This window comes from Trichechus manatus, unplaced genomic scaffold, assembly GCF_000243295.1.
Source record: "Trichechus manatus latirostris isolate Lorelei unplaced genomic scaffold, TriManLat1.0 scaffold00025, whole genome shotgun sequence".
NCBI lineage: Eukaryota > Metazoa > Chordata > Mammalia > Sirenia > Trichechidae > Trichechus > Trichechus manatus.
The window spans coordinates 14,893,194-14,911,537 of NW_004443961.1; the positions used below are offsets into that span (position 1 = coordinate 14,893,194).

General features: G+C 34.9%; 1 protein-coding gene across 6 annotated transcripts in view; it reads right to left on the reverse strand.

Moving 5' to 3' along the window:
- The window catches only part of PSIP1 (PC4 and SRSF1 interacting protein 1), a 43,298-nt gene that overhangs the window by 13,301 nt on the left and 11,653 nt on the right, over positions 1–18,344 (reverse strand). For all 6 annotated transcript variants that reach the window (XM_023728623.1, XM_023728624.1, XM_004373503.3 and 3 more), the window contains exons 4-9: positions 10,560–10,698; positions 6,917–7,021; positions 6,154–6,216; positions 4,205–4,301; positions 3,032–3,107; positions 466–694 (exon numbers count right to left, since the gene is read on the reverse strand). In XM_023728623.1, the coding sequence (XP_023584391.1) occupies positions 466–694; positions 3,032–3,107; positions 4,205–4,301; positions 6,154–6,216; positions 6,917–7,021; positions 10,560–10,698 (709 nt within the window). The remainder of the gene's footprint in view (positions 1–465; positions 695–3,031; positions 3,108–4,204; positions 4,302–6,153; positions 6,217–6,916; positions 7,022–10,559; positions 10,699–18,344) is intronic.

Below are 18,344 nucleotides of genomic sequence, written 5' to 3' on the forward strand. Positions count from 1 at the left end.
TCAGACACCACCTATTTGGCTTAATCTCTTGTTTTCCTCCATTTTTTTAGATAAGTGAGGTTATTGGAAATGTAACATAATATTTAATTTCCATATCAAAATTCCAAAAACATAAGAGATGTATTTAGAAAGTACAATATATTAAGTTTCAAATTAGGCTTTTAAACATAGCTAATTCAAGTGTATTTGGCAAGGTAGAGAAAGTAAGTTTAATTTTTAATGATATTTGGAGTCCCTGGGTGGTGCAAATAGTTACATGCTCAAATACTAACCAAACGGTGGTTCAAACCCACCCAGAGTCACCACCTCGGAAAAAAAGGCCTGGTAATCTGCTTCAGAAAGCTCACCACCTTGATATTTACAAACTTTCACAAAGATACTGAAAGTTTACTAGCTAAATCATTAAGAAATACATAAGAACTTACAAAGAGAACAAATATTTTATTTAATAGACAGACTTTCTACCTTTTCACCTTCTTGATCATCCCCTTCTTCTTCAGAATCAGAGGTTGATGTAACCCCTGCTTTAGCTAAATTTTTCCTTTTTGATTCCACTTCTTTCTTCCCCTCTTTTTTGTCTGGCTCTTTTCTTGGCTTATCTTCTTCCTTTTGGCCCTCTTCATCCTTTTTCAGCTGCTTTTTAGGTGGCTTTTCCTCTTGCCCCTTTTTCTTACTTTTGTCTTCTTCAGTTACCCTATTTTAGAGAGTACAACAGTACAAAATGAGCATTTATGTATCATTATACCTGTCATCCAACCATACTTTTTCAGTCAACCTAAGTATTTTGGATAGCAGTAAGTTATTCAGTTTTTGTTTAAAGGCAAAATAGCTGAAAGTAAAATTAATACAATCCAACCATAAAAGGAATTCTGTATAAATTCTGTGTAAATTACAAGAGGAAAAAAATTTTAGTGACAGAAAGTGATTTTTTTCCTGTTTCCCAAGCTTTTTGAAATGTGATTTATTATCTTATGTGCCAAGGCACTGTTCTTGACTCTGGGGATGCAATAGTGTATAAGATAGGCAAGATCCCTGACTCTTAAGGAGCTTATATTTTACATGTTAATTAGGAATTATTTTTGTAATCAAATATGGTAATTTAAGATGCAAAGAAATAGCCTTTTGTAGGCAAAAAGGTGCTAAGATTTATGTATATAATGGTAAAATACACTCCTGATTTTAAGCATCATAACAAGCAGTACTGAACTCTGTCGCACTTAAGTATTACCATCACCACTGGCTATCACAGACATCACTAAAAGAAGTCAAACTACCTAAATTGCTCAATAATCCCAAGATTAAGATATTTATGCTATTTAACACAGAAAAAATAAATATTTGTGTTAGAACAGATTCTAAAAGGGGAAATGATTCCAGTGCTGACTACATAATTACTTTCTATGGTATCCATGTTCATTCAGCTAAAGAAGTCCCATAAAGAACACTACAACCTGAAGGGTGGACAAAGCTGTTTAAAAACTAACCTTTCTTAACTGTCCTAGGAATTTCAGATCATCTAGTCCAACCCCTTCCATTTGATAAATAAGAAAATGGTGTAGAATGTAAAACTAAAGTCCAGGATCTCAATTCGAAATCCACTGACTATCATGCAACTGCTTCCTTAAAGACTTAAGAGATTAAGTTGAAAGAGAAAAAAATTCTTTAGAAATTTTTTCACATATCAGTAGCACACTTTAAGTATCATTTTCAAATGTCATATGGGCTTCATTTATTTTTAATCGATAGAAGAAAAAGCATGGAAGTAAAATGATTTAACTTCAACATTTCCATTACTATATTTTTATAATAATTCACGGAAATGAGATTAGAGAGTCAAATATAAACAGCATTTTCATAGCTCTTAATACATACTGACCAACTGAGTCCACGGAGAAAAGGAAGCTACTTCCAGAGAGAACTGAGGCCCAATCAGGCAACATTCCTTATATTTCAAAAGAACTTCAGATTTCCTAAGCAACAGTGACGGCTATGTACCTCTTAATCTTCTCCTTTCCAAATGAAAGTGCTTACCATGGTTCCCTATCGTGTATGTGTGTGTATGTGTGTGTGTGTGTATATTGTTCATGAGTGTATGTGTTGTTCATGAAATCCTTGACCTTCTGCCCAATACTACGGTTGGGTAAGACAGTTGGGATATCTCTGAAAAGGGATGAGATTTGGTGTGTTTTTTTTTTTTTTTTAAAAAAAAAACTCACCTACAAAGTAATTTCTTAAATTTTACATTAGTTAAACCATGCTGTAATTTTGTGCCACTGTTTTTGAAAACACATTAACAGTTACCTTACTAATAAAATAAAGCTCCTTAAATATATTTTGGTTGAAAACTACCAAATCTCCAGTAGTGTTCTGTAACTAAAATTTCCTATGAAAACAATCAGTTTCATTCAAAACAGCATTATAAATCTTTTAGTTCACACAGCCCATTTGAGCCTTCCCTATAAAAACTTTAAGCCCAACAGCAAAATGAAGTTTTGTACTCTGTCTAAATATATTCCTCCTAGTGAAGTTTCTACCCAGAAAAGTCAAAATGAACAGGATCCATAAGGGAAAAAGAAAAGGAAAAGAAAAACTTTTTAATTTGGGGGTAACTAAGTAGTTTTCATTCCAATATACTTCAAAATTTTAATTACAAAAAAATTTTAAATTATTTTTAGTACTAGGTATTCTGGAGGAACTTCAAAGGATTTTTGGAAATTATTTCAAATAACTTTTGTTTAAAATTTCGTTAAATATGCAGTTTATTCAGTTTACCCTGCATTACATCCTGGTAAATCAGGAAAATGTCTTTGATTACTGAAATGATAATCATACTAGATTTTCCTCAATTCCCTTCCAATTTTTATTTTACATAATACTATTTCTCAAGTTATTTTCATAATTTTTGGAAGCAGCAATAAAATAAAATGCAAAAATGAAATGTAAATAAAATGTAAAAATGCAAAGACAAGTATACTTAAAGTCAAATGTTCCATTTATTGCATAATTAATTATACATTAAAAATAAACTCACATCTCACTCTCTGAAGGACATGGCTGTTTCACCATTTTGGGTCTGCCTCTTGGTTTTGGAATCTTGACTTCTGTAGCTAATGTTCACATAAAAAAAAATCTGTTAACTACCAGCTTTCCCTTTAAGATGCAAATCTCACATATAAAAATTAGAATTATATATACTAACAATAAAAGACTATTAATGGCTTATTATACATACAGTTATTTATAGATTTTAAAGATTAAACCCCCTTCCCTCCCACAGTTCAAATGAGCAATAGTAGGAAACTTAAAAAAGGCAGGTCAATAGAATAATTTTCAATTTGGCCTTAGTATAGCTGAGAGAGCTTCAAACAACGTTCTTTATGTTTTTTAACAAGACTGTCACAAAAGTAAACTTCAGAAATTAGAATGTTCAACAGCCATAGACGCATTTCGGTATTATGTATATATGTACATATACCCTTGAAAATTTGCATCAGAATTCACTGAGTTCTCTAATGACACAGTTTGATCCATTACAACAATATTAAATTCCAAAATAAGTTATGTAAATAGATTCTCAGTCCCCCCCCCCCCACTTCCTGGGTATTACCCATCTTATTTCTTTTCAGTAAGAACCCTATCATGAAATGGGAGGGAGGGAAGAGGCTATACTCTGATTAATTTTCTTTGTACAATAAGGCAGATCCCTTCCAAAATATTTCCAATTTGCCAAATTAGGAAAATAAACAGGCAATGCTGAAGACAGTTGTTTATCGTATAGATCCTAATAAACAAAGAATGCAAAAACTTTAAATATTAATAGATTTAATTAATCAGATGCTCTTTCTCATGCTTTGATTTTGTTTCTATTTAGAAAGCTTATGTCTCGTAACTGAAAGGTAAAATAAACCCATTATAAATGGTAATTTTAACCTCACCATAGCCTCTTTTGCCTCTACTGGGAAGAAAATGTAATAGAAATAAAACAGAAAATGAAATAGGCCCAAACAATTATATCAAATTTAAATACTTTGTTACATACAGCAGAAACTATAACGTTTATCTCCTTTGAAATTTCTTACTATCAATTGTATCTTATAATCAATTGCCTATCTACCTCATTCCAAAGTATTTGAGGCAGTAATACTTTAATGGATTGGAATATTAATCATGAGCTAAACGAAGATGTAAACATCAATAATCCTACCTGCAGGTCGTCCTCTTTTTGGACTCACTTTTAGATTAACAGATGTTACTGCTGTTGTCACTACTCCTGGCTCCTCAGTTTCTACTTGTTTTTCTGCCTGAATCACAAACATTTAATTAATTTATTTCGCAAACAGTAGGCATTACTAATTTAATTCAATGGCAAAAATATGCTACTCTATGATAACATGAGCTCAACTAATCAACTCATCAAATAACATCCTCAAACTCAGCTTAAAGTTCTAAAAAAGAAAAGAAATCCTCAATCTAAAACAGCCATTTGTGAAAACAAGGCTTTATTCTTGATACAACGAGGTACAATACAATCAGACTATAACAATTCACACATTGTTTATAAATGTACTTTTATTGGCTGCCTCAAAATCTAATACTTTATATTGCCAACCTATGATATAGAACCTAAGAGTTAGGAAAGGTAAGAAATGAAGTTATTGATATTTCTAATCTGATAACATTGTTAATGTATACAAGTTTTATTTTCAAACAGAGGCTCAGATCTGCTGTTTTCCCTTTGAGTAATTCTTATTTCCCATAAAGAGGGATTTACTGTGGTGGAGAATAAGGGAATTCCAATGACCCCCTGCAAACTGTTAATTCTGGTATGACTTTCCTGAAGGAACAACAGCCCCAAATGATAATAATTATTTATTCAAGCATTAGAGTAGAACAAAGGTTAAAAACCACCAATTAGAAGGGAAAGGGAGACATGAGTTGGTACTGATCATAAAAATAGCAAAGGGAGGAAATAAAACTAAAGAACAACGAGAAGAATGGGAGGCCCATTACTAGCTGCCTCCCAGCCCCAGCTATTTAGAATTCAGCCTTAAAGGCAGTAAAACATGTAAAAACATGCCCAATGAAGTCTCACTGACTTAAATATATATATATATATGTTTAAAAGGCCTCTAAGAAGCCCAGGTGATGCAATGGTTAAAGTGCTTTTGCTGCTAACCAAAAAGTCTGCAGTTCAAACCCAGCAGCAACACCATAGTGGCTCTCAGATTTCAGCCTAGGGAATTCGATAGAGTAGTTCTACTCTGTCCTTTAGGGGTAGAGACTTGAGGGCACATACCTACTTTGCAAATAACTAAGAGATAATGCCCAGTGTTGGTAAAGATGTGGAGAATCATTTATATAGTGATGACTTATGAGCATAAACTGGTACTACTACCTTTCTGAATATCTGTAAAAATAAATGTGCAAATCTGACTCAGTAATTCCACTTCTAAGAATTTATTCATTTTTTTTTCAAAAACATTATTGCTTTTAAATTAGGACATAATAATGCATATTCAAAGCATTGTTAAAGGTCAGTAAACTCATCTAAGGTAACCTTTGAAATCTTCTCAAGGAAGATTACAAAAATTTTTCCCTAAATATAAGCTCAGGTTGTATTTCTAAAATTCTGAGCATTTACAGACCACATACTCCTGCCCCAAACTGACTGAATAGCTCTGGGGTAGGGAACCAGGCATCTGTGTTACTACAAAGCTCCACAAATACCAAATATTGAAAACTCAAGACTCTACAGAGAACTCTTCTCCTACTGAGGTGGTAAGAGGGCAAAAGTTCTCAAACGGACACAACTACGTACCAGGACACATTCTGAACATTTTATATGTATTAACTCATTTAATCCTCTCAACAACCCTACGAATATATACTATTATCTACCTTACAGAGAAAACCAAGACAGAGAGTCATTAAAATTAATGAAAATTGATCCATATTATTTTACCATTCAACTTAAGGGTGCTCGATCGCTAAGAAACACAGTTTTGGCAAGTAAACAACATAACCTACCCTTAAAAAAAAAAGAAAAATCAAGGTTTTTAGAATAAAAGACCAAGTTTACTTATCTCTACTTGTCCTCTACCCAACTAAGTTAAGAATTCTTTTAAGATTCCCATGGTTAGCCAGTAAAATTACCTTTCTCTTTCTCCCTCTTCTGGCAGCTTTTGGAGTAGTTACATCAATTGCTTTACTCACATCCTAAAAAATACAGATGAAGTTGAAAAATATGTCAAGACAAAGAAATTTTCTTAAAAGTTATGGCACATTTCACTGAAAGTTCTGGGGAAACTTATTTTGCTTCTCTGACCTTTGAAATTATAAATTTTAACAGTCTTAACATTGTATAATGAAAGAAATAGCCAGTATCTTCACATGGAAAAAAAAAATCCATTTCCTATGTCAAATCAAATATAAAAGGTCACATTACTAGTACATATGTCTATTTAAATTCATGAAATTATTTTCTACAGAAAAATCCTGAATTGTAGGGTTGTGGATTTTAAGAGGTGGCTAGGACTTTGGATATCAGTGAACAACCAATTTCTAGGTAATCAGATATAAAATTGGAAATAAACCCAGGTTTTAAGAAATTCAGTCCAAAGCTGCTCTTTCCAGTACATTCATCCCTCACCACTTCTCTAAAAACCTTCCTAACCAACAGTAACCTACCCTACAGATGGGACCTCTTATTCTGCACATTAAAATGACTTAAAAAAAAAAAGCCACTATCTTAAAGATGCATAAATTATTTTACAATGGTTTATTTACATAGGAAGTATCTTCTCATTCATTACTCAAATATTTTAAAGACTACTTTTTACTTTGCCGGAGTCAATTCAGTTTATAATTTTCTCCTTGCAACAAAATGAGTTTAGAACGCAGGACAAATTCAACATGCCTCGTTGCTGGCTTTTTCTTCATGGTCAGTATCTTCCTTTGAAACACTAGTTTCTTTTTCTTCAGCTTCAACGTCAGATGATGCATTTGATTGCTTAGCTGAGACCTGTGAGCAATCAAGACTATTAGTTTCACAAATTAAGGTTTTACCCCCAACTTTAAAATTGTCTACCCATGAAAAATTAAAAAGCCTGTCTATAAAAACTTAGAAAAGCACCCTATTTTCTGTTCCATAGGACAATTTTAATATACATAATTTTAGAAAGTTTTCAATACTACTGTTTCTTTAAAAAAGTCTTAACCGATCTGTATTCCTGTACTTCAATGCACACAAGTCCAGGTGAAAAAAATATTTAGGCAGAAATGAAATACCGATTATTAAGAATACCATATTCTGATGCTCTAACCAACAAATGCCCAAAAAGACACAATGTAAAAACCTTTAGAACAGCACAGTCATACACTGTATTCAACTACTAAAATATTCTAGAGAAGCTTATCTACATGCACCATTAGTGTACTAAGTAACAAACGGCCTTAGTAAAGGATATACCTCACAGCTTCATTTAAAGACCAGTCTATATCTCAAACTTTATTTTATTTTAAAGGCAGATTTCTGAGACCCACAACTGTTGTTGTTGTTAGGTGCTGTCAAGTTGGTTCCTACTCACAGCGACCCTATGTACAAAAGAATGAAACACTGCCCGGATCCCGTGCCATCCTCACAATTGTTATATTTGAGCCCACTGTTGCAGTCACTGTGTCAATCCATCTCATTGAGGATCTTCCTCTTTTTCGATGACCCTCTACTTTACACCAACCATAATGTCCTCTAGCACTGGTCCCTCCTGATAACATATCCAAATTACATGAGATGAAATCTTGCCATCCTGGCTTCTAATGAGCATTCTGGCTGTAATTCTTCCAAGACAGATTTGTTTGTTCTTCTGGCAGTCCATGGTATATTCAATATTCTTCGAGGACACCAAAGGCATCAATTCTTCTTCAGTCCTCCTTATTCACTGTCAAGCTTTCACATGCACATGAGGCGACTGAAAACACCATGGCTTGGGTCAAGCACACCTCAGTTCTCAAAATGGTCTTTGCTTTTTAACACTTTAAAAAGGTATTCTGCAACAGATTTGCCCAGTGCAATGCATCGTTTGATTTCCTGACTGCGGCTTCCACGGGCATTGATTGTGGATCCAAGTAAAATGAAATCCTTGACAACTTCAATCTTTTCTCTGTTTATAATGATGTTGCTTATTGGTCCAGTTGTGAAGATTTTTGTTTTCTTTATGATGAGGTGCAATCTATACTGAAGGCTGAGTCTTTGATCTTCGTCAGTAAGTGCTTCAAGTCCTCTTTGCTTTCGGCAGACAAGGTTGTGTCATCTGCGTATTATAGGCTGTTGATGAGTCTTCCTCCAATCCGGATGCCCAGTTCTTCTTCATATAGTCTGCTTCTCGGATTATTTGCTCAGCATACAGTTCGAGTAAGTATGGTGAAAGGATACAACCCTGACGCACACCTTTCCTGATTTTAAACCATGCGGTATACCCTTGTTCTGTTCTGACGACTGCCTCATGGTCTATATACAGGTTCCACATGACCCCAAGTTAGTGTTCTGGAATTTCCATTCTTCCAAATGAGACCCATAATTAGCGATTCTGATTTAGCAGGTAGGGAGTGGGAGGCCAGTAATTATCACTAAATTAAAAAAAAAACAAAACACTCCAAGTAATATAATAGATACTTCAGCAGGTGATCTAGGGGCTCTAGCCTTTCATAATATCAAACAAAAAGATGAGTAATAGAGACAACACAGTACACATTGGGGAAGGGGTGAAGCACAGATCTAGGAGAATACAGAACTCCAATCCTGTCTCTTTCTAGTCATGTTTCCTTTGGCAAGTCTTTTAAATTCTAAATCCACTTCCTCATTTGTAAAAAGAAAAAAGCAACGCTGAAAACCCACAAAATTATTATAAAGTTATAAAAAAATGTAAAAATGCCTGGAAAATTATTCATAGCACTATAGAAATTTTTAAAAATCATGATGGTTAAATTGTTTTTGTTTTGAGTAAGTTTGGGCATTACTGCTTTCCCCGACCCCTAGAATGTGCCACTGTGGAGGTGTCTGGGCCTGGAGAACAAATCAGCATAGTCATTCATGGTTTTGTAAAGACAGAAGGTTGTGTTTCATCCACACAATCTACCAAAATTTCATTGTGAACTGGAAAATTACAAGTCTAGATACTGAAAACTACCTGTAGATTAAGTGGATAGCAAGATTAAAAAAAAAAAAAAAAAAAGACCATGAAGATACCATCACACCACAAATAATGGAAGTGAAATTAACAAAAAAGTTAGTTTCAGGAAAGAATTCAGTCTCTTTGGACAAATGTCTTTCCATTATAATCAACACAAGACTGACAGGAAACCATCTGTCCATTCTTATAGTCATTCAACAATATTTAAACCAAACTCGCCGCCACTGAGTCGATTCTGACTCAAAGAGACCCTATAGGACAGAGTAAAACTGCCCCACAGGGTTTCCAAGGAGCAGCTGGTGGATTCAAACTGCTGACCTTTTGGTTAGCAGCTGAGGTCTTAATTACTGCACCACCTAGGCTCATCAGCAATATTTGGTGAAATTCTTCCCATGCACGTAACAGTGCCAGGCACACAGGACGACGTCTCTGCTCATGGAACTAACAGTCTGTGGCAGTTACAGAAAAGTAAGGAAGCAATCATAATTTGGTATAAAAGTATTACAACAAATAAGCAATGAAGGCACTCTGGACCACCTTAATGCAGTCACGAGGCATCGATGAGAGGAAAATTAAGTGTCCCAGATTGAATAGCATCTGAAAAGTTTTCAAAAGTAAGAAGCATGGTACCTTTGAAGAAATAAAAGGTTGACGGGTTTAAGAGTAGAAAGTTGTACAATTTCTAGTTTGTTCAACCCCCTTCTTTAAATTTACTCATGTTCTTCCCAAGTTTTACTACAAGTCTAATAAAAGAACTTCTATTGAAGAATGAGAAAATCCCAGTAACATTCTCATAAAAACTTCCTCTTACAGCTCTGTGGTACTAGAACATACCCATTGTCAAAACCCAATGCAGTCAAGTTGATTTCGATTCCCAGTGACCCCACAGCACAGAGTAAAACTGCCGTATAGGGTTTGTTTCCAAGGCTATAATCTTTACAGAAGTGCACTGCCACATCTTTGTCCCCCAGAGCAGGTGGTGGGTTCCAAATGCCAAACTTTTGTTTAGAACCTGACACTTAACCACCGTGCCTCCAGGGCTCCTACTAGAACATAGGTACTACTATAAAATCTGGCTTATTTCTTTATTTTAAATTGCAAGAGTACTGGGGCATCCATATGGGAACGTACACATAGTTCAAGAGTACAACTGACAATATAGAAAAATTTTAAAAATACCATCGATGCCCGGACAGAGGAAAAAAACATAAACATAGTAAGTTCTGTTGTATGATAAAAATGACACAGATTGTGCAAAGGCAAACCACTCCATGAAAATTTAGTGTCACATATAAATGCTACAATAGCGATTATCTCAAAACCAAGATTTAATAAATAATGCTAAACTACATTCTATGCAATGTGACTCACCTGTTGACTTGAAAATTTCACTTTTGGATTGTTATCTATTTCCCATAAACCTTCATTAAAACCTTTTCGTTTATTTGGCTTGCCGTACTTTTCCTTATTTTCTGAGTAAGGAAATATATCCTTTGGTCCTAAAAAAGCACTATAAAAGGAGAGGGGAAAAATATGAGTATAAAACAACCTCAATTAAATGTGTAACAAAAGTTATTAAATAGCATTATCCTATGATCAAATTATCGCTTTTTAACATGTGTTATAAAGCTTACATAAATTAAAGTGTAGACACAAATATATTTAATTCCAAATATTTTTATTAAATTCAATCACAAGCTCCTAGATCCACTGCCCTATTTAAAAAAATAAATAAATAAAAACCAAGTAACAGTGACAACAACTGCACTAATCAATACATTTCACTGCTTCTAAATATAATTTTATTTCAGAATAACCTGGTATGTTACAAAATTCATGAAACATGATCAATAAGGTATATTATCTAAATGTGTTTTTAAAATAAAATAAACGTGTTACTTGCTGAGGAAGTCAGGCAGATGTTATAACTGGTTCATCTGTTCACTCACATATACAAAGTTCATAATGGCATCAGCTTTAACTGTGCACAAAGACACCATCTGTGCCTCAGATATATTCTTTATATTTTCCTCTATCACTCAGTTCCAAAGAAGTCTGCTAGTTCCATAAAGGTTGACACAGTATATGAGTTTTTTTTTAACCATGATGGTTTATACACATCTATTCTCCAAAGCAACAAGAAAACTGATTTGGTACTAATTTCCTCTAAAATTATCCACAATTTAAGATTATTATAATTAGATATATATTACAAATTCCTCATTTGCTCAAGTTCCTCAAAAATTAGAGAGCTAATAAGTATAGTTACTATTGTGCTTTGAAAGGCTTCAAAATAAAAATTGCAATTAAAAGGACTTAAAAGCACTCTATTTAAATATAATCAGCACATACATTTAGAAGGAATAAAATCAAGTTTCATTATCCAAATTCTGTAATTCAGGAATGTTCCATGTATCTATATATTTTAACTACATATCCCAATTTCAAAATAATGTCTATTATTACTAGGCTAAGATTAATGCACTAATCACCTGATTAGTGAGAAAATTTTTGTGTTAAACTTAAATCATCATCTCATTTGATCCAGAAATTCAGACTCTGACGAGAAATTATTCATTTCTGCCCACTGCCTCAAATTAGAAAAATTAACATATTTAGTTAAAACAGTTCAAACATTCCTCCTACGTTAATAGATTGCAAATTCTAAGTAAATGACTTGAGGTAAAACTCCAACAAAAACAGAACTTACTTCTAGCTAAAACAAGCAAATTCAACAAAAATTCTCCCTGAAGCCACAGAAACAATACCGGGAGATTATTTTAAAAGTATAAACTCATGAGCTCTAACAGTACAAGAGAACAGACAGTAGTGACAAAAATTTGCAAGACGGAATGAAACTGAAAAAATCGATCCTAAGCCTTAATTTGGAGTGCAGGGTGGTACAATTAACGCATTCAGCTGCTAACCAAAAGGCTGGAGATTTGAGTCCAACCCAGAGGTGACTCAAAGGAAACGCCTGGTGATATACTTCTAAAAAACTAAGCCACTGAAAACCCTATGGAGCACAGTTCTACCTGACACTTAACCACCATGCCTCCAGGGATCAAAATTGATGGTTAACTGGAACTTCAGGAAGTGGGAAGGGAGGATCTTTGAAGTACCTAATTACAGAAAAATGTTTAAAAACCTCAGTGTGGAACCTTTCTAAGTATGACCCTAAATGTAACGCCATTCCAAAGAAGACTGATCTACCATGATGCTATCTGGTGTATAAATATTTGAAACAGTTAAATTTTTTACACAGATAATTTTTATCTCAAAACAGGCAGTCCTCACTTTGCATGGCACTGTGAGACCATAAAAATGACTATGCAAGACAACCTTAATAATAAATGGAAAAATCACTGTTCCATGACCTTGATAAACTGTCAAACCATTAACACTCTATCAGAGTTATAAATGTACAGAAAAATGAATATGATAGTAAAACTAGTATTTAGTCAAAAGTAATTTAAAATAACAGGATCACTGAGGTTAAAGAGTTTCCCTTCTTTGTTAAAAAAAACTTATCAACAGTTTGTAAAAGTGCTTGCCTTCTTTTGATCATATAACTTATACGCAGTGAGAATCTTTTCTATGCCTTGCCAAATGTTCACACTCATTTCTAAGTTTGGATCATTTTTCAACATTTTACCCTTTGTGCTTTCAATGCTGTGGATTATCTCTGTAAGTTCCTTTAATATGAAGTTTTTTGCAAATGTCACTTCTCCTGGGTTATTTTCATCCTTCTCATCAGACCACTGTCCTCATTTATGTTGATCAATTTGACTTCACTAAGTCCCTCTGGCTACATATCTAGTGTCTTGTGTCTACATTCACAAGGGTTAGGTTTTATTCTGTAACTCTACTGACATCTGATTCAAATTTCACTTCCAGTGTTATTGTTTCTTTGCTGAACTTGCATATTCATTGGTCAGTTCCCGCTTTCCTTTGTAAAATGTCATGTAGATATATCACTGGGAGACAGAGAGGCAACACAACTACATGCTTTGCTGTCTGTGCAAGAACTGAATAACAGATTAACAGTGACCAATCACCAATAGACTATCAAAGAATGTAGTGATTTGTGAACTGAAGAGTTAGCAGCAAAGTTTTCTGTTAGGTGCTGTCAAGTCGGTTCCAACTTATAGCGACCCTATGTACAAAAGAACGAAAAATTCCCCGGTCCTGCACCATCCTCACAATTGTTGCCATGTTTAAGCCCGTTGTTGCAGCCACTGTGTCAGTGGATTTTGTTGAGTCTTTCTCTTCTTCGCTGACCCTCTACTTTTCCAAGCGTGATGCCCTTCTCCAGTGTCTGGTCACTCCTGATAACAAATCCGAAGTATGTGAGATGAAGTTTCACCAACCTTGCTTCTTAGCAGCATTCTGGCTGTACTTCTTCCAAGACAGGTTTGTTCTTTCTTCTGGCAGTCCATTCTTCACCAACACCACAATTCAAAGGCATCAATTCTTCAGTCTTCCTTAGTCAATGACCAGCTTCAGCAAGCATGAGACAATTATCATGACTTGGGTCAGGCATACCTTAATACTCAAAGTGACATCTTTGCTCTTTAACACTTTAAAGAGATCTTTTATATCAGATTTGCCCAATGCAATATGTTGTTTGGGTTCCTGACTGCTGCTTCCATGGGTGTTGATGGTGGAGCCAAATAAAATGAAATGTTAGAAAACTTCGATATTTTCTCTATCATGTTATTTACTGGTCACAATTGTGGGGATTTTTGTTTTCATTATGTTGAAGTGTAATCCATACAGAAGGCTGTAGTCTTTGATCTTCATCGGTAAGTGCTTCAAGTCCTCTTTGCTTTCAGTAAGCAAGGTTGGATCATCTGCATATCACAGGTTGCTAATGAGTCTTCCTCCAATGCTGAAGCCCAGTTCTTCTTCATATAGTCCAGCATCTCAGATTATTTGCTCAGCATACAAAAGAGTAAGGATAGTGAAAGGATACAACCCTGACACACACCTTTCCTGATTTTAAACCACACAGTATCCCCTTGTTTTGTTTGATAAAGACTGCCTCTCAGGTTCCTCTCGAGCACAACTGTGTTCTTGAATTCTCATTCTTTGCAATGTTTTCCATAATTTGTTAAGATCCACACAGTCGAATGCCTTTACATAGTCACTAAAACACAGCTAAACATCTTTCTGGTAGTTTCTGCTTTCAGCCAAGATCCATCGGACAGCAGCAATGATCTCTCTCTTTCCATGTCCTCTTCTGAATCCGGCCTGAATTTCTGGCAGTTCCCTGTGGATATACTGCCGCAACTGCTTTTGAATGATATTCAGCAAAATTTTACTTGCATGTGACGTTTATGATATTGTTCAATACTTTCCACATTCTGTTGGATCACCTTTCTTTGGAATGGGCACAAATTTGGACCACTTTCAGTCGACTGGCCAGGTAGCTGTCTTTCAAACTTCTTGGCATAGATGAAGTGAGTGCTTCCAGTACTGCATCTGTTTGTTGAAACTTCTCAATTGGTATTCCATCAATTCTTAAAGCCTTGTTCACCAATGCCTTTGTTGCAGCTTGGACTTCTTCCTCCAATACCACAGGTTCTTGATTAGATGGTATCTGCCGAAATGGCTGAACATCGATCAGTTCTTTTTGGTACAGTGACTCTGTGTATTCCTCCCATCTTCTGTTGATGCTTCTGGCGTTGTTCACTATTTTGCCCATAGGATCCTTCAATATTGCAACTGAGGCTTGAATTTTTTCTTCAGTTCTTTCAGCTTGAGAAATGCCAGGTGTGTTCTTCCCTTTTGATTTTCTAACTCCAGGTTTTTGCATATTTCATTATAACTTTACTTTGTCTTTTTGAGCCTCCCTTTAAAAGCTTGTATTCAGTTCTTCTGTTTGCTTTAGCTACTCTTTGTTCAAGAGCAAGTTTCAGAATCTCTTCTGACATCCATTTTGGTATTTTTTTTTCTTCCTTGTCTTTTTAATGACCTTCACTTAGCATGTCCTTGATATCCCACAACTTGTCTGGTCTTCAGTCATCAGTGTTCAATGCATCAAATCTATTATTGAGATGGTCTCCAAATTCAGGTAGGATATACTCAAGGTTATTTTTGCTCTTGTGGATTTAATTTTCTTCAGCTTTAACTTGAATTTGCATATGAGCAACTGGTGGTCTGTTCTGCGGTCATCCCCTAGCCTTGTTCTGGCTGATGATACTGAGCATCTCCCATCATCTCTTTCACAGATGTAGTCAATTTGATTCCTATGTATTCCATTTGGCGAGTTCCACATGTATAGTCGCCATTTACGTTGTTGAAATATTTGCAAAATTCTATCATGCCATCTCCAGCATCATTTCTATCACCAAGGCCGTTATTTTCCAACTACTGATCCTCCTTTTTTTGTTTCCAAATTTATTTCAATCACCGGTAATTATCAGTGCATCTTGATTGCATATATAATCAATTTCAGACTGCAAAGGTTGGTAAAAATCTTCAATTTCAATATTAATTGTATTAACTGGTCTTCCTTGTAAGTGTATGGATATTATCGTATCACTGACAGCGTTGTATTTCAGGACAGACCCTGAAATGTTATTTTTTGATGATGAATGGGACACCATTCCTCTTCAATTTGTCATTTCCAGCATAATGGACCATATGATTTCCCGTTCAGAATGGCCATTGCCAGTCCATTTCAGCTCACTAATGTCTAGAATATCGATGTTTATGCACTCCATTTCATTTTGATGACTTCCAATTTTCCTAGGCTCATACTTCGTAATTCCACATTCCAGTTATTAATGGATGTTTGCAGCTGTTTCTTCACATTTTGAGTCATGCCACATCAGCAAATGAAGATCCCGAAAGCTTGACTCCACCTACACATTCAACTCTACTTTGAGGTGGCAGCTCTTTCCTTGTGGTATTTTGAATGACTTCCAACCTGAGGGGCTCATCTTTCGGCACTATATCAGACAATGTTCCACTGCTATTCATAAGGTTTTCACTGGCCATTTTTTTAGAAGTAGATCACCAGATCCTACTTAGTCTCAGTCTGGAAGCTCTGCTGAGACCTGTCCACCATGGGTGACCCTGCTGGTGTCTGAAATAGCGGTGGCAAAGTACGACAAACTGATGAGTGTTTGACTGTGAAAGAAGTAACAAGTCAATGGAAGAAGTAACAGTGATTTGTGAACTGAAGAGTTTGTAGGAAAGTTTGTATTTTATGCAATTACTCAGTTAATACACTATGGTAAGTAAAATTTAAACTGTGTTGTTGCGAAACTGATATTAAACCAGGTAACTAAAATTTGTGCATACTGAAACTATGTAAAGTTAGCACTGCTTATACATTGTTTTTTACTTTAAATTCTGTTTTTATCGGACAGCAATACTGCCATTGTTGTTTTATGATTGTATTATGTTGTTACTTTGTCTTGTTTTGTGAGAGTCTTGTCTCATGAACTATGACAGAGACTATTAATCCAGTCAAAGTCCAACAGAATTCCATCCTTTCACATAATGTAATCGTTTATATTTGGTCTTATTCATACCATCTCATTTTACATGCAACTCTTAAAAAATTTTATTGTGGGAAAATATACATCTAACAAAGATTATGCCATTTTAACCATTTTTAAGTGTACAACTCAGTGGCATTAATTATAGTCAGAATGTTGTGGAACACTCACTACTATGTCTTTCCAAAACTTTTTCATTACCCCAAACAGAAACTCAGTACCCATTAAGCAGTAACTCCCCTTTTCCCTCCATCCCCTGGAAAACACAAGTATACTTTGATCTATACGTATTTGCCTATTCTAAATATTTTATTTAAGTGGAATCATACAATATTTGTCCTTTTGTGTCTGACTTATTTCACTCAGTGTGTCTTATCCATGTCACAGCATGTATCAGAACTTTTTATGGCTGAATGATACTTTTTACATACATACCACATTTTGTTTAGTCATCTATTGATGTACACTTGGGTTGTTTCCATTTCTTAGCTATTGTGATATTGCTGCAATGAATATTGGTGTACAAGTATCTACTGGAGTCCCTGCCTTCAAGTCTTTTGGGTATACACGTAACTTTGTATTGTTCTTGATTAACATTTTCTGAATAGTTAAAAAAAAATTCTTCTGTTCCAGATTTAGTCATTCTTCTATTATTTTACTACTCATTAAGCTTATATTTTAAGTCATATTTAAATTCATGTATCAGTCTACCAAAGATTAAATAACTATACCCTTCCAACTAAGAAAACCTTTATGAATCTAAATAATTCATAGCAAGTATAAAAGATAAAAACAACTGACAAATGAAAAGATGCTCAATATCATTAACCATCAGTGAACTGCAAATCAAAACCACAATGAGGTACCATTTCACATTCACTAACAAAAACAAAAAAAACCCCAATGCCATCGGGTCAATTCTAACTCATAGTGACCCTACAGGACACAGCAGAACTGCTCCACAGGGTTTCCAAGAAGGAGCTGGTGGATGTGAACTGTCAACCTTTTGGTGAGCAGCCAAGCTCTTAACCACTGCACCACCAGGACTCTGCACACTAAGATGGTTAAAGTTAAAAATATTAAGTTTTAGTAAGGATGTAGAGAAACTGGAACCATCATACATTCCTGGTGAGAATGTAAACTGTGTAGCCTCTTTAGAAAACAATCTGGTAGTTCCTCAAAAGACTAAACTTTAAGAGTTACCATTTGATCCAGCAATTTCACTCCTAGAGAAATGAAAACATAGGTGTATGCAAAAACTTGTAGACGGATACTCATAGCAACGTTATTTATAAGAGCCAAAAAGTGGAAATACCCCAAATATCCATCAACTCATGAACAAATAAATAAAATGTGGTATTATCCATAGAGTGGAATATTATCCAGTCATAAAGATACATGTTACAACATGGATAAAACTTGAAAGCATTATGGTAAGTGAAAAAAGTTAGCAACAAAACACCACATATTGTATTACTGCATTTATATGAAATGTCCAGAATAGGCAAATCTACAGAAACAATGTAGATTAGTGGTTTCCTAGGGTAGCTGGAGGGAAAGGGAAGAAACAAGAACGTCTAAAAGGTATGGGGATTTCTTTTTCAGAGTGATGAAAATATTCTAAAATTGACTGTGCTGATGGCTG